Genomic DNA, 16,034 nt, shown 5'->3' with positions numbered 1-16,034 from the left:
ACCCACACCAGCTGCCATGGCCCCACCCATGGCCAACCTGCCCTGCAGGCCCTCGCCAGAGGCTCCCAGCACTGCCGGGCGGGTGCACCTGTAATCCCAGGACTGGGAGGCTGAGACAGGAGGATCGCAGGTGCCCCACCAGCCTCAGCTACTTAGTGAGGCCCTGTTTCAAAGTAAAATAATAAAATAGAGGATAGAATGCCCCTGGGTTCCACCCTCAATTTTGCACCAAAGAAAGAAAGGAAGAAAGAAAGAGAGAGAGAAAGAAAAAGAAAGAAAGAAAGAAAGAAAGAAAGAAAGAAAGAAAAAGAAAGAAAGAAAGAAAGAAAGAAAGAAAGAAAGAAAGAAAGAAAGAAAGAGGGAAAGTAAAGTAAAGTGTGCACCTGCCCTGCTGGTCCCAGGCATGGCTGTCCTCCTGCCCCGGTGAGGCTGCCTGCACATGTGTGTTTTCTAGTTTTAATTCAGTGTTCAGCGCTGTTCAGTAATTTTTCCTCTTTTTGTTGTTGTTTTGTTCTGGGGATTAAACCCAGCAGTGTTCTACCTCTGGGCAATGCCCCCAGCCTCCCCCATTTTTTAAAAACAATGTATCACTAAGGTGCCAAGGCTGCCCTTGAGCCTGCCATCCTCCTGTCTCAGCCTCCTGGGTATGGAATTCCAGGAGTGTGCCACTGCGCCTGCTTAGTACTTTCTGCATTCTTAGTAGTTACTCCAGACTTCTTCTCTCAGGCACCTCCCCTCTGTCCTTACTCCCAGCTCAGCTGACAGCCTCATTCCTTCTCTTTCTGAGTAGGAACTCTACCCACTCCTGGCTCTCTGTGACCCTTAAGATATTTGGGAGGCTGAGACAAAAGGATCACAGGTTTGAGGCCAGGCTCAGTAAAAAGTGAAACCTGTTTCAAAATAAAAAAGATTTTCTTTTTGCAGTACTGGAGATGGAACCCAGGGGCATTCTACCTCTACACCCCCAGCCCTATTTTTAACTCTATTTTTATATTTATTTATTTATTTATTTATTTATTTATTTATTTATTTATTTTGGTGGTACTGGAAGCCCTTCTACCTCCGGGCTACACTCCCAGACCTATTTTATATTTTTGAAACAGGGTCTCTTACGCCAGCACGGCTGGCTTCGAACCTGCGCGATCCTCCTGTCTCCGCCTCCCAAGCGCGGGGATTACAAGCGTGCGCCACCACGCCCGGCTAACTCTTATTTTGAAACAGGGTCTCACTAAGTTATGGAGGGTCCCACTAAGTAGCTGAGGCTGGCCATGAACCCGCGACCTTCCTGTCTCAGCCTCCCAAGTCCTGGGATTACGTGCCCAGCTGACTTGCCATTTTTTAGACCCAGCGTGTGCGCCTGGGTCTGCACTGCATCGCCGGAACCCAGGTCCAGCTCAGTGCCGCTCCCTCGTGAGGCCTCCTCGCTGGCTTCCGGGAGGCATTGTTTGGCCGTGGTCAGCTCTGCTCCTTTCTGTTTCTGTTCTGTTCTTCCATCTTTGATTCTGTCTGCACACTCCTCCAGAGCAGAGAGGCTGCCTCATTCACATGTTGGATCAAGGGTGGATAGAAGGAAGGAGGAGAGAAGGATGAGTGGATGGCTGGAGGGATGGGTCTCGGGGGCCTTGGGGAAAGTTCAAAGCAGAGGCTTTGGTGTCAGGCATAGGCTTTTAGAGCAGGTATACATCTTGGTTACCCACACATTAGCTATATGAACTTGGCAAATTATACAACTTTTCTCAGCCTCAGTTTCCTCAGCTGTAAAATCAAGACAGTAATATCCTGCTGGACTGTTGTAATGGTGAAAAAAGATAATAAGCAAGATAATACAGTCCAGGCAAATAGCATAGTGTCTTTGAACATGCATTGATAATAGTAATTATAATTAGTATTGCTGTTATTATCGTCACTTTGCAGTGCTGGGGTTCAGTCTCAGGGTCTTGCACCTGCTAGACAAGCATTTTCCCACTGAGGTACAACCTTAGCCTGTTTTTGTTGGTGGGTGATGGTCTGGATTTGGGGTGGGAGCAGAGGCTGCTCTTAGGATTCTTTAATCGCCGTTGCCCTTTTGAAAGGCGGAAGGAGAGGCCTGGCCCGTGCTCCCTCTCAGAGCTGAGCTGCGTGGAGGTGCCGACCCGGCCTTGGCCCCTCTGCTACAGGCAGGCAGTGCTGGAGTGTGGAGGTGCTGAGGGGCGCTGCTTATGGGATGCGAACAGGAGGCTGCTTGCTCAGCAGCCTGGTCTTCTGCCTGCCTCAACCTTGTGGTTTTCCTCCAGCTGCCTCAGGGCCCAGGGCCCAGAGCCCCGCAGTCGTTGTCACTGTGGTGACCATCTCAGCCCTCCTCGTCCTGGGCTCCGTGATGAGCGTGCTGGCCATTTGGAGGCGGTAGGTACTGTCCGAGCCTGGGTGACCCTCTGGCGGGTCATGTTCCTGTGCACCCTCACATGTGCTCACAGGCATCTGGAGCCACACCTGCTTTGCACACACGCAGATTTGCACATGCGTGCACACTGCTGTATAGACAGCGACATGGCCGATCAGGCCCCTCCCCCAGCACTGCTCATGCAGTGGCTCACTCTGCGGCTAGCTCCGGCGCTCTGGGATGAAGGGGATTTAGTTCCTCAACTCATTAAATGTCAGAAGGCATCGCTGAGGATGGAATCAAGCTCCGGCTGCTCCAGTGTGATTAGGATTCTCCTGAGGCGCTCAGAGGCCCCCAGCCCCTGCCCGCAAGAGAACTAGAGGCCCTTGAACACATGCAAAGAGAAGAAAGGCAGAAATTGTGTGTGTGTGTGTGTGTGTGTAGGGGGAGGGCAGGGAGGGGAATTCATAAGCCCCCACCCTCAGCAGAGGAAGCTCATAAGAGAGTGGGCAGAGAAGGTGGGTGGAAGGGGGGGGATGTGGAGCGTGAGGCTGGTCGAGTCTGGTTGAGAGACGATCCCGGTCCTACTGCGCCTCACTGGCACAGACCCCCTTCTCCCCAGGCTCTGCTGCACGCAGGGGCCCTGGGTGCAGGCTGGGGCTGAGGTCTGCAGACTGGAGAGGGTGGACCAGAGAAGAATGGTCTGGGGGTGGACCGCATCTCAGCCTGAGTCTGGTGGGACAGCGAGCATTCATCTGGCACTGGCGGTGTACATGGCCTTTGGGGTGTCAACGGTGACTGAGCAGGGGAGGGCATTTTATTTTTTATGGTTCCAGGGATTGAACCCAGGGCCTCACACACTGAGCTACACCCTGGCCCTTTGTATTTTGTCACGAGTTGCCCAGGCTGGTCTTGAACTTGCAATACTGTCTCGGCCTCCTGAGGCTCCAGTGTCAAGACTTTTTCATCTCCCCACTTTTCATCTCCCCACCTGGGAACAGCCTCCCACGAACTCTGCTGGGCGACCTCGCTCTTGTCCTTTTCTGCCATACAGCAATCTCCAGGCCTGTGGCCCTGCTCTGCGTCCAGTGACACGCCACCCCATAGCTGGAGCCAGGGCAGCCTTCCCGCAGGGACCACAGCTGCCCCCACTAAGCAGCTGGGATGATCTTGTAAAATGCAAATTGAGTCCCCCAGGGGCTCCCTTCTGCCTCCAGAATATAAACCAGAGACTTTATCTGGGCCAGCAAGGCTGTGCCTCAGGGGCCCAGATGTCAGCCTGTGGCCTTGCTGATTGTGAATCCATCCTTTGCTCTGTGGCTGCCTGTCTCAGGAGGCCTGTGAATTTGTTTTTCTGAGGGCAGGGTCTGCCTGTTTTATTTTGTTTTGTTTTTTTACTGGGAATTAAACCCAGGAGCATTCTACCTCTGTGATACATTCCCACAGCCTGCCTTTATTTGTTTGTTTGTTTATTTTTGTTTATTTATTTATTTCTGTATTGGTGGTACTGCGGTTCCTGGAAGCCCTTCTACCTCCGGGCTACACTCCCAGACCTATTTTTACATTTTTATTTGGAAACAGGGTCTCCTAAGCCAGAGCGCAGGCTGGCTTCGACCTGCGTGATCCTCCTGTCTCTGCCTCCCAAGCGCGGGGATTACAAGCGTGCGCCACCACGCCCGGCTATTTATTTATTTATTTATCTGTGCTGAAGATGGAACCCAGGGGCATTCTACCTCTGAGCTACACCCCCCAGCCCTATTTATTTTTTATTTTATTTTATTTTATTTGCAGTACCAGGGATGGAACCCAGGGGCATTGTACCTCCAAGCTACACCCCCAGCCCTATATTTTAGTCTTTTTATTTTTTGAAACAGAGTCTCACTAAGTTGTGAAGGGCCTCACTAAGTAGCTAAGGATGTCCCTGAACAGCAATCTTCTGGTCTCAGCCTCCCAAATGCTGGGATTACAAGTGTGAGCCACCACACTCAGCACCCCTAGCCCTATTTTTTATTCTTTATTTTGAAACAGGGTCTCACTGAGTTGCAAAGGGCCTAAGTAGCCGAGGCTGTTCACAAACAGCGATCCTCCTTTCTCAGCCTTCCAGATGCTGGGATTACAAGGTGTGTGCCACCACGCCCAGCTCCCTTTTTATTTTTTATTTTGAAACAAGGTCTTGCTAGGTTACTGAGAGTCTTGCTAAACTGCTGAGGCTGGCCTAGAACCTGTGATCTTCCTGTCTCAGCTTCCCAAGCACAGGGATAAGATGTATGTGCCAGCAAGCCTGGCTCGGCCTCTCACTTCTTCCCTTCCTTACACACTGGGGATGGAATCCAGGGCCTCACACATGTAGCAAGCTGTCTGCTGCTGAGCCACACCTCAGCCCCTTCTGTGGGCAGGGGTGAGCTCCGGCCTCAAGTCCAGGATGTGGGGCGGGTGTCTTTGGACCTTCAGGCATTTTCCTGCATCTCCAAAATAGTAGAAATAACTAGGACTGTGGATGGGGGTGAAGGGCTAGGTCAGGGGCTTGGTGGTGCATGTGCCCTGGGGAGGAGGTTGTCCTGCTGTGGAGAAGGGGCAGGACCTCAGAAGGAAAGGCAAGGAGAAAGAAAAGGAAAGGGAATGGGAAGGGAAAGGCAGGGAGGAAGGACTAGACAAGCTTTCAAGTGAGCATGAGACGGGTTTTCCACCAGGGGCACAGACCTGGTCTTTTTCGAGGGACAAAGGGGTGCTTCCCTGGGTACTGGCTAGTGGGAAGGGCCAGGCTGCCTGCTGAAAGATGCCTCTGCCCCAGGCCCTGCAGCTACGGCAAAGGCGGCGGGGACGCCCACGACGAGGAGGAGCTGTACTTCCACTGTGAGTGGTGGGCCCGGGGTCAAGAGGGGAGGGCTCCAGCCACCTCCCTCCTCAGCCCCTTCCCCGGAGCCACTGCACCCCCTGCCCCGCAGCTATGAAAGCCCTTTCTTTGGGGCTTTTCTCTTTCCCCCCTATGTTCTCAGTCAAAGTCCCAACACGTCGCACGTTCCTGGACCCCCAGAGCTGTGGGGACCCGCTGCAGGCAGTGCATCTATTCGCCAAGGAGCTGGATGCCAACAGTGTGACTCTAGAGAGGAGCCTCGGAGCAGGCAAGCTGGGTATCCCCCAAGCCGGCTCCCCTAGAAGCCCCACCCCTGCCCAGCCAGCCCCTCCCAGGTCCCCATCCGGGTCACGCAGAAACCTCTCCAGGCCACTCCCAGGCTTCACCGACAGCTTAGAGGACCCTTGGCAAGCCTGGGGCCCAGATGCACCTGAGTTCTGCTCCTGGCACTGCCACAGAGGAGCTGCATTACCAAGGGCACGCCCCTTTTTTGCTGTGGGCCTCAGTTTCTCCTCTGGTACCTGGCTTTCTCTCAAAGGGTCAGCCTCTGGCCTGCCTCAGCCTGTCCACCAGCCCTCAGCTCCTGACACTCACTCTCCCCTGACACTGTGGCCAAGCCTGCTGGACAGAAGCCAGAAGGGCCATGTGACAGGACAGATACCGCTGTCCTCCCCCCTGCCGGGGTCATGCTGGCCCCAGTGGCCTTTGATGGGCTGGGATGTGCAATGTTCTCTTTGAAGCTTCACAGAGAAAGTAACTGTCCAGCCAGTGAAAAAGATAAGGCCCGAGGTCACACTGCTGGTACTCAAGCTTCTAACTTGGGAGTCCACTCCCCAGGCCAGAACCGACCCAGAGTCCCTTCCTCCTGGGCTCAGCCTGGGTTCCAGGGCGGGGTCTGAGCACTGTTCCCCGCAGGGCGGTTTGGGGACCTGTGCTGCGGCTGCCTGCAGCTGCCTGGCCGCCAGGAGCTGCCCGTGGCCGTGCACACCCTGAGGGACGGCTGCTCAGACTCGCAGAGGCTCAGCTTCCTGGCCGAGGCCCTCACCCTGGGCCAGTTTGACCACAGCCACATCGTAAGGCTGGAGGGCGTGGTCACCCGAGGTAGGTGGCGCTTCACTTCCTGCTGCCCGGCCATGAGGTGGGAGGGGAGTGGGGCCCGTCAGGGTATCATCAGGCTCCAGTGGCCACTCTGACCTGGAATGGCCTTTCTGACTTGTAGTGACACCTGGGGGGGGGGTGTGGATTACTTTGGCCTCTTGGGATCTTTCTTAGCCAACTTGTTGCAGTTCCTGACCTTAACCTCAGTTTCTCTAAAGACACCTCCTCTTTTGTTCCTCAGCTTGGGGTGTGCTGGACCAGGCAGGAAGGTAGCCAGACTGGGGACATTGGCTTTGGTTTTGGCCATCTTGGCCGAGATGGGGCCAAGATGGGGCACATGTGTGAGTGGGGAGAAGCAGGCACTCAGAGTGTGTGTCCCCATCCTTGGCACAGGGAGCCCCTTGATGATTGTCACTGAATACATGAGCCATGGGTCTCTGGACGGCTTCCTCAGGGTGAGTGACCCGGGCCCCTGTGGGGTACTGTGTTATCCTTGGTCCTTTGCTTTTCTTTTGGGTGGGGGTTGGAAATGGCATCGTTCCCGCTGGCCAGGCTGTCCTGGTGGTCACAGGGTAAACCGAAGCCCAGAGAGGCCTGAGTGACATCCCTGGAGACACAGCACCTAGGATCTGCGTGTGTTGCCCCAGCCTCAGTCTCCTACCCCTCCCCCCACAGCATCACGAGGGGCAGCTGGGGGCCAGACAGCTGATGGGCTTGCTGCCCGGGCTGGCATCCGCCATGAAATATCTGTCGGAGATGGGCTACGTTCACCGGGGCCTGGCGGCCCGCCGCGTGCTGGTCGGCAACGGCCTCCTCTGTAAGATCTCCGGCTTTGGGCGGGGCCCCCGGGACCGAGCGGAGGCCGTCTATACCACCATGGTGAGGGGTTCCTTCCCACAGCCCGGCCTGCCTGCTGTCGGGGCGCCCTGCGGTGGGCCGGTGGGAGCAGGGTCTGCCTGCCTGGGGGAATGACAGGTGGGAGGCTGTGGGGGAGCCTGGAGGTCCCGACCTGCTGCCCACCACCTGCAGAGTGGACGGAGCCCAGCGCTCTGGGCTGCCCCCGAGACACTTCAGTTTGGCCACTTCAGCTCTGCCAGCGACGTGTGGAGCTTCGGCGTCGTCATGTGGGAGGTGATGGCCTTTGGGGAGCGGCCCTACTGGGACATGTCTGGCCAAGACGTGAGTGGCACGTGGCTCCTCCAGCTCTTGCTTTCTGCCCCTTTAGCCCTGCCCTGGCCTCTTCCTCTTCCCCTCCTGGCTCTAAGCCCTCTGCTTCCTCCACTCTCTTCCCCTCCCTCCTGCCCCTGCCCGGTCCTCCTCGGGTGGCATGTGTGTCGGGGGCACCTGAAGCCTCCCACCTGCTCCCATCCCTGTGGCCCAGGTGATCAAGGCCGTGGAGGATGGCTTCCGTCTGCCGCCCCCCAGGAACTGCCCCTCCTCCCTGCACCGCCTGATGCTTGACTGCTGGCAAAAAGACCCAGGCGAGCGGCCCCGGTTCTCCCAGATCCACGGTATCCTGAGCAAAATGGTGCAGGACCCAGAACCCTCCAAGTGTGCCACGACTGTCTGTCCCAGGTATGTTCCCACTGGCACATTCCCCAGCTCTACTGAATTCGGCCGACTTCTCCTGGATGGCTTCCCTAGCACCCTACACACAGCCACTCCCAACCCCGTCCAGGTGGGGCTGCCCAGCCTCTTCCCCAGGCCCATCAGTCCTCCGGCCTGCCTCCGCACATCTTGTCCTATATTTTGCCCCACGTCTCCCAGGCACGATGTAGTTCCAATAAATCAAATAAGCAAAATTTCTATCAGTTGTTCTGAACATGTGTTACCTGCTACACCTGTGTCCTCAGCACATCCAGCTGTAGACTGTTCCCAGTACCTTTAACTGGCTGCCCCCCCCCCCCCGAGTATCCTAACGCTTGCCTCTCTGGGGCCCCGGCGTGCCCTACGTGAGCTGGCCTAGCCCTAGCGCTGGGTGGCCCTCCCTTCTCCTGGCCTTTCCCAGGCCAGGCCCAGGCTCCAGCTGCCCCTCTGCCCCCAGGCCTCCCACCCCCCTGGCGGACCGCGCCTTCTCCACCTTCCCCTCTTTCGGCTCCGTGGGCGCCTGGCTGGAGGCTCTGGACCTGTGTCGTTACAAGGACAGCTTTGCAGCAGCTGGCTACGGGAACCTGGAGGCTGTGGCCCAGATGACCACCCAGTGAGTCTGAGGAGCTGAGGCCAGGCAGGAACTGCCCCCTAGCCCTGTCCAGAAGGGGTGGGAGAGCGGGGAGGAGTGGCCGCGGGGCTGGGCCGGCTGGGTCTGACCAGCCCTTCTTCCAGGGACCTGGTGAGCCTGGGCATCTCCTCGGCTGAACATCGGGAGGCACTCCTGAGCGGGATCAGCGCCCTGCATGCCCGAGTGCTGCAGCTGCAGGGCCAGGGGGTGCAGGTGTGAGGCCTCGTTCTTCCAAGGCCAGCCCTGCCCCAGGACCCTGGTGAGCTGTGTCCATCTGCTGTGGCTGAGTGGGACTGAGCATTCTTTCTCTTCTTGGGCCCAGAGCCTGTTTGGGGCTGCAGTGTCCCCCCCATTCCACTGCCTGCTTCTCCCATTTTCCTCTCTGAACAACTCACTGACCTGTTGCCCTGGGACAGAGGTTCAGATGTCTGGGGAGACTCCTGCGAGAACGGCAGGAGGAAATTCAGAGCTTGGGGGCCAGAGCCTGGGCAGGGATTGGGAGGGAAGACCGTGGATCTCAGCTGCTCTGCTTGTGCCCCCCTGGTCCCTGGGGCCTTCTCGGGTGTCCCTTTTTCCCACAGACCTGTTGGTCAGCTGGGCAGTGATCTGCGCTGCCTGCAGCCTGGGTGTGGGAGGCTGGGCCGGGCAGGGGCCTTAGCTGCCTGGGCCTTGGCTGGCATCTGTCTGGACTAGTCCTGAGGTCCAGACAGACAAAAGTGGTGCTGAGCTCCGGTGTGGACCCCAAGGTCCCAGATTCAGGTGCTGACTGCTTGCCCAGCCTTGGGCTGACAGTTAGGATCCTGGCTGGGCCACATAGAGTCCTGGTGCTCCCTGGGGCCCCCGTGAGGGCCCTATTTGCATTCCTTTTATGAACTGATTGGGGAGACCATGGAGGAGATACATCTTCTCCATAGGACCCCAAGAGCGTATTCTCCAGGCTGGGGGGCGGGGAGGAGACCCTCAGAAACTGATGGTTTTTAACAGGCTGGTCTAACTCCACTATACAGGTGGGGGAACCAAGCCCATGGGACTCAGGGCCAGAGGTGGGGTTAGAATCCAGCCCAGGGAGCAGTGTGGCTCTGCAGAATCGGTGGCCTGGCCATGCAGCACCCCAGGCCTGGGCAACCTGGTGGATAAGTCTAGAGGTGACCTTGATGAGTGCCATCACTGGGCGATGCCAACCTCTGGAAGCGCCGCTGCCTCCTGGCGTTCACAGGGCTGGGCAGGAGTGACTGCTGCGCTGACTCCAGAGGTATTTATCCAGAAGGGTTGCAGCAGCGGTGGCGACTAGGAGGCCTGGGACATCATGGAAAGGCAGGAAGGCTGCTGCATGTGGCAGGGCCCCAGGTGCTGAGTATGCCCATGACCCTTCTGATGGGTGCCTGCTCTGGTTTGGCTGTGGGTGGCCTGGGCCCGTGAGGAGGAGAGAAGGGGCAGAGGAGAGGGGAGAACAGGACCCAGAGCCTGCCACCGTGGAGGGGTGAGCTCAGGTGCCAGGAAGTAGTGCAAGGCGCCGTCCACTGCCAGGAAGTAGTGCAAGGCGCCGTCCACCAGTGCCCAGGCGCCCAGCAGGTAGCACTTGGCCTGTGTGTCTGGGGGTGTCCACAGAAGGCTCTTAGCTGAAGACTAAGTTGAACAAGGCCTTGAGGTGGATGGAGTTTTTGGCAGCACAAGGTAGCAGGCTTAAGAGTCCTCGCGGTGGCTGGCTGAGAAAGAGCAGAGGCTGGAAGGTGCCGCACACCTTTGGGGAGCCCCTTGTGGGGGACGGTGACTCTCAGCCGTGCCTTTGGCCTCACTCTGCCAGCGGCAGCTGCTCCCTCAGTCTCCCCCGCCCTTGACTCCCCCCTGCTCCGAGCACCTGCACTAGCTCAGTGACTTTGGGGGCATGGCGGCAGACTGAGCTGTTACTTCCACCCTTAGCAGGGCTGGGGGGCCCCTGCCAGGCACCCTCCAGGCTCTGCCTTCACCATCCCATCCAAGGTTCCCTGGAATAGCATCCAGGGTTCACGGGAACCAGGTCCCGTTTTGGGTGGGCAGAACTTCCTCCCCATCTCCAGCCACATCGGTCATTTTGTCAAGTTCAAGGTCCTCGCCTCCCAGCTGTTTTGCGGAGGGGCCCCTGGCTGTGTGGGCAGGACTTCGGTGTCCAGGGTAGATCTCCCCTCCACTGAGGAGTGAGGTCCCAGAATCCCGATGGGTCCCAGGCCTCAGCCGTGCACAGGTGCCGGCGTGACACAGGGTGACGGGTCTTGGGGAGCCCTCCACAGATCTATTTTTCTATGGAACTCGTTCATGGACAGCCTGCAACCTGCATCACCCCCGTCTGAGCCCACCCAGGGAGGGAGGGGGCTGGTTGGGGGTGGATCATGTGTCTGATTCTAGAGATGTTTTTATATTTCTTGGGTTCTATGCACAGGACAAAGTAATAAAAGCTTGTCTGTGGTGTGGTGCCTCTTTGAATGGCAGTTGTTTAACCAAGTAGCTTGTGGGGAGGATTTCTGTACCCTCTCCTGGAAGGGGGTTTCGGGAGCATGTATCTGAGGTCTCTCTGCGTGGAAACCCTGCTCCTGCCACGGAAAATGTCGCAGTCCTATGGGGGCTCACTTAGGAAACATAACAGGATGCTTTGGTCGGGGACATAGGGAACATACTGGGTGCCTTAAGGCTGTAAAGTGTGTTACCTAGTTTCTTTTTGTGTGTGTGTGGCACTGGGGATTGAACCCAGGGGCATTCTACCTCTGAGCTATACCCCCAGCTCTATTTTTATTTTGAAACAGGGTTCTCGCTAGATTGATGAGTCTCACTACTTACTGAGGCTGTCCTCAAACGTGCGATCCTCCTGGCTCAGCCTCTCAAGTACTGGGATAACAGGCATGGGCACCACCATGCCTGGCTTCACCCAATTGCCAGGGCAGTAAACTTAGGAAGGTGTCCCGGAAGAGGAGGCACCTTCCCTGGATGGTGAGTCAGAGTTAGAGATGCTAGTGGGGTGGACAGGCAGAGATATCCAGGATGCCAGTGAAGAGCTGAGCCTGGAACTTGGAGCATGGATATGGGCTAGAGATGGAGCTTTGGGGTCATCGGCACTCAGGTGGGGTTGAAGCCACGGTGAGGTCACCTGGCCAGCACGTGCAGGAGATGGAAGCCGGGGAAACCCCACCATTAGGAGGCAAGTGGCTAGAAGAGAGCAGGAGACAGGATGTGAGGAGCATCAGGAGGTGAGGCCAGGAAGGGATCGTGCCATTGCAGCAGAGAAAGCGAAACCAAGGAGGAAAACATGGAGAGGTGGCTGTCGGTCCAGGTATTATCAGTGACTGTATTAGTTTGCCAGAGCTGCTGTAACAACATACTAGAAACTGGGTGGCTTACCCAACAGGAATTTATTGCCTCAGCTCTGGGGCTGGAAGTCCAAGGTCAAGGTGTGGGCAGGATTGGTTCCTTCTGAAGGTGGTGGGGGAAGGTCTCCAGGCATCTCTTCTTGACTTGTAGCTGGTCATCTTTTCATGTGTCTGCATTGCCTTCCTCCAGTTCTCTGTGTCCAGATTCCCCTTTCCACAGAAAACAGCAGCCAGACTGGATTGGTCCTTATTGCCCATTCTAAGGGCCTAATTTTAACTTAATTGCCTCTTTAAAGGTCCTTTTTCCACACAGTCACATTCTGAGTTACTGGGGGTTAGGATTTCAACATAAGAGTTTGGGGAAGGGGTGCAATTAAAACCCTGACAGCAACCTTAATTGTGGGGCAGACTGGAAGCCACATGAAATGACTGGGAAATCTTTTTTGTTTTGCCTTCGTACTGGAGATTGAACCTAGGGGCACTGTACCTCTGAGCCACACACCCCCAGCCTGCTTTAAATTCTCTAAAGCTGAGCATGGTGGCACATGCTTGTAATTCCGGCATTTGGGAGGCTGAGATGGGGAGATCGCGGTTCGTGGACAGCCTCAGCTACTTAGTGAGGCCCTCTGCAACTCAGTGAGACCGTTTCAAAATAAAGAATAAACAATAGGGCTGGGACTGTAGTTTGGAGGTAGAATGCTCCTGGGTTTCATCCCCAGTACCACAAAAATAAAAATAAATAAAAATAAATTCTCTAAATTTTGAAACAGGGCCCTGCTAAGTTGCTGAGGCTGGTCTTGAACCTTTGACCCTGCTGTCTCAACCTCCCAAGTACCAGGATTACTGGGAACTCACCATGCCCAGGGTGTTTGAGAATCCTTTGCAAATGGAGTGGAGGGAGGAAGAGTGGGCTGGGAAGGCAAGCAGGGTGGAGTGGGTATGTGCTGAGTGCTGGAGCAGAGCTCGGGCGCCGTCCACACATGTGCCCTCGCACCAGGCAGGCCTGGGCCTCTCGGTTCTCTCCTCACCAGCCTGGGCTGTTCTTCACAGGCTGGGGAAGGAAGCTTACTCATCCCCGTGGACCAGGCCATGGGAGTGCTACTGCAGGGGATTGGGTGGTGGTGATCAGTGAGGCTCTGTTCCTCGCCTCCCGTGCTCTGACTGAGTGAGTGCCAATTCACTGGGACAGATGGAGATCAAAGTACCAGCTCTTTGATGAGGCTGACTGGAGAATGTTGCTAGCCATGTTTCTTTGACTCTAAGATGCCATCGAGTGTGAGATGCAACACTGAGAAGAAACATCACAGCCAGCTAAACCATGTCATGCCATCTGGTTGGCAGATGCATCCCAATTTCAGAGACATCAAAATGTGTAAAATGCGCGTCTCCGGCGAGCAACCTGCAGTACGTCAGGGACAAAGTGTATTTCCCATCATTCCCCCGAACGAAGCCCTCCAAGCCAGGCAAAGTGAATGGCCACACAGCTGCCCTCTCAGCTCCTGCAGGAGGGGAGGAGACCAGGGGGCTGCCTTTGGTCTCCTGGAAGAGCAGATATCACTGATTCAAGCAGGGTCTTCCCATGGTCTCCAATGCCATCAAATAAGCCACTTTTTCCTGTAGGGAGGTGTGAATGAGGAATGGATTAGATATTAGAAGTATGCCCTGCAAGGTATGCTCCAGGAGAGGCATGCAGCCTGGGGCGGAGGGCCCCTAACACACATAGCGCCTGGCATCTTGGTGTTAATAGCAGATATGAGGCATGAGGTCAATGCCCAGCCTGTGTTCAGGAATTTACAAGAACTTCTCTGGGCAGTGACCTGCTGGTCAGACCTGACAAGGTATTTGCCCATTCCACGAGCACCAGGCACCTGCTAGTGGCTGGCAAAGGGAAGTAAGAGAGGTGTGGCCACAGGGAGTCCAGGGGAGGGCACTGCCAGACCTAGCCCCTGGGGACAAGGGGAGGCTCCGAGGGGGAAACTGGTCTCCCTCCACCACCACCAACCAACCCAGTCCTCTTGTGTCTCCTCATTCTTCATGTTGGAGTGTCACACCCAGGGCCTCACTCATGCCAGGGAGGCACTCTGAATGACACCCCAAGACCCACCTCCCTTTAATTTTAGTTTGAGACAGTCTTGCTAAGTTGCTTGGGCTGGCCGTGAACTTGGGTTCTTCCTGCCTCAGTCTCCTGAGTATCTGGAGTTACAGGTGTGTGCCACCATTCTGGGCCATCACACTCTTCTCGACCACCAGCTGGGGCATTCTGAAGAGTTGTGACATGGGTTTTTTGCAGCCAGGGGAAGTGGTACATGCCTGTGATCCTGGTACTTGAGAGGCTGAAACAGGATTGCAGATTTGAGGCTAGGTTTGGAAATTTAGCAAGACCGTTTCAAAATAAAAAATAAAAGGGGGGGGGGTAGCTCAGAGATAGACTGCACCTAGGTTCAATCCTGAATATAAAACGAACCACAGTGACTTTTGCAGCTACTTTGACAGTCAAGGCTTCATTCTGGTGGTTCTTGGCATAATGCGTCATGCGGTACGAACATTTGCACATGGATCTGGGCTCTTTCTGGTATCTTGGTGCCAAGGATGTCTGACCTCCACCATGTCCATTGCATAGACACTAATGTCACCTAAGGAAAAGTGGAGGGCAGAGTGGAGAGGCAAGAAATGCAGGCCCCACTGGCAGCAGCCGGGTGGGGAGAGGCGGCGTATTTGACAGGTAAGAGGGGGATGATGAAGGGCCGAGAAAATGCCCCATCAACCCACAGGGATGGCCCTTTAGCCAAAGTGAATCAGATTCCAGAAGTGGGGGTGTACCACGGAATGGTCCCCAATTCTGATTGAACCCTCTCAACTGTGTCTGTCAGCTCCATTTCTGAAGCCACATAAATTATTTTTTGAAAATCTTGAGGGCTTTTGATGTAGGCCAACAATTAGGGTATTGTGTAAAGGAGCAGAGCTGCTGGGGGGGTGCACGCCTGGACACAATGATTTAATTTGTGTTCCTGTGGCTGGGGGCACACTGAAGGAGTAAGTCCCCCACTGGTATGTGAACTCACTGTCATTGGTGGAGATGGGTTTATTATAAGTTCCTTTGAGATGAAAGGTGGTCTGATGCTTTGAAGAACAATGCCCAGGTGATGTTCTGTCGGTTCACCACACAGATGAGCTAATTAGCTTTTCAGTAGTTATCTTTTTTTTTTTTTGCGGTACTAGGGATGGAACCCAGGGGCATTCTACCTCTGAGCAACACCCCCAGCCCTATTTTTTATTCTTTATTTTGAAACAGGGTCTCACCGAGTTGCAAAGGACCTCACTGAGTAGCTGAGGCTGTCCACAAACTGTGATCTCCTGTCTCAGCCTCCCAAATGCTGGGATTACAAGTGTGCACCACCATACCTGGCTTTCTTTTCTTTCTTTCTTTCTTTTTTTTTTTTTTTTTGGTGGTACTGGGGTTCCTGGAAGCCCTTCTACTTCCGGGCTACACTCCCAGACTTATTTTATTTATATTTTTTATTTGGAAACAGGGTCTCTTAAGCCAGCGTGGCTGGCTTCGAACCTGCGCGATCCTCCTGTCTCCGCCTCCCAAGCATGGGGATTACAAGTGTGCGCCACCACACCCAGCCTGGCTTTCTCTTTTTAAAGCAGTATTCCCAAGGTTTTTGGAAGTACCAGGGGCCCTGTAGGACAGAGAAGAACCTACTCTATTAGAACTCTGGGGTTCCTTGGAACCACCCAAGAGTGAGTCCCAAGATTCCAGGTTCTCATTTTTCCTTCCGTCTTGAGCAGCTCAGCTTTGATTTGCAGGATGAGGTAGGTAGGTGACATCAGGGAAGAAGTAATCTCATAAGGATTGCTTATAGGAAGAGGTTTTCTAAGGCCCAAAGAAAGCTGCTACTTACCTCTAGCTGACTGTGAGCCTTCACTTTTTGTGAAACCTCCACATTTAAAAAATTAGTAATTAGCCGGGCGTGGTGGCGCACGCTTGTAATCCCCGTGCTTGGGAGGCAGAGACAGGAGGATCGCGCAGGTTCGAAGCCGGCCACGTGCGCTGGCTTAGGGGACCCTGTTTCCAAATAAAAATGTAAAAAAAAAATAGGTCTGGGAGTGTAGCCTGGAGGTAGAAGGGCTTCCAGGGACCCCAGTACCACACACACACAAATT

General features: G+C 55.2%; 1 protein-coding gene across 1 annotated transcript in view; it reads left to right on the top strand.

Moving 5' to 3' along the window:
* Nucleotides 1-8,748, top strand: part of EPHA10 (EPH receptor A10) — a gene marked incomplete at both ends in the record, with an annotated part of 37,732 nt that extends 28,984 nt beyond the window's left edge. Inside the window, 10 exons of the mRNA XM_080693314.1 lie at nucleotides 2,274-2,382; nucleotides 5,151-5,212; nucleotides 5,356-5,490; nucleotides 6,129-6,314; nucleotides 6,705-6,766; nucleotides 6,987-7,190; nucleotides 7,341-7,490; nucleotides 7,693-7,886; nucleotides 8,356-8,511; nucleotides 8,634-8,748. Of these exons, the coding sequence (XP_080549440.1) occupies nucleotides 2,274-2,382; nucleotides 5,151-5,212; nucleotides 5,356-5,490; nucleotides 6,129-6,314; nucleotides 6,705-6,766; nucleotides 6,987-7,190; nucleotides 7,341-7,490; nucleotides 7,693-7,886; nucleotides 8,356-8,511; nucleotides 8,634-8,748 (1,373 nt within the window). The remainder of the gene's footprint in view (nucleotides 1-2,273; nucleotides 2,383-5,150; nucleotides 5,213-5,355; nucleotides 5,491-6,128; nucleotides 6,315-6,704; nucleotides 6,767-6,986; nucleotides 7,191-7,340; nucleotides 7,491-7,692; nucleotides 7,887-8,355; nucleotides 8,512-8,633) is intronic.
* Between the last annotated feature and the right edge of the window lie 7,286 nt (nucleotides 8,749-16,034).

Source organism: Muscardinus avellanarius, assembly GCF_963383645.1.
Source record: "Muscardinus avellanarius genome assembly, chromosome: 3".
NCBI lineage: Eukaryota > Metazoa > Chordata > Mammalia > Rodentia > Gliridae > Muscardinus > Muscardinus avellanarius.
Note: the sequence above shows the minus strand (reverse complement) of the source record. Positions and strands in the feature narration are given on the sequence as shown.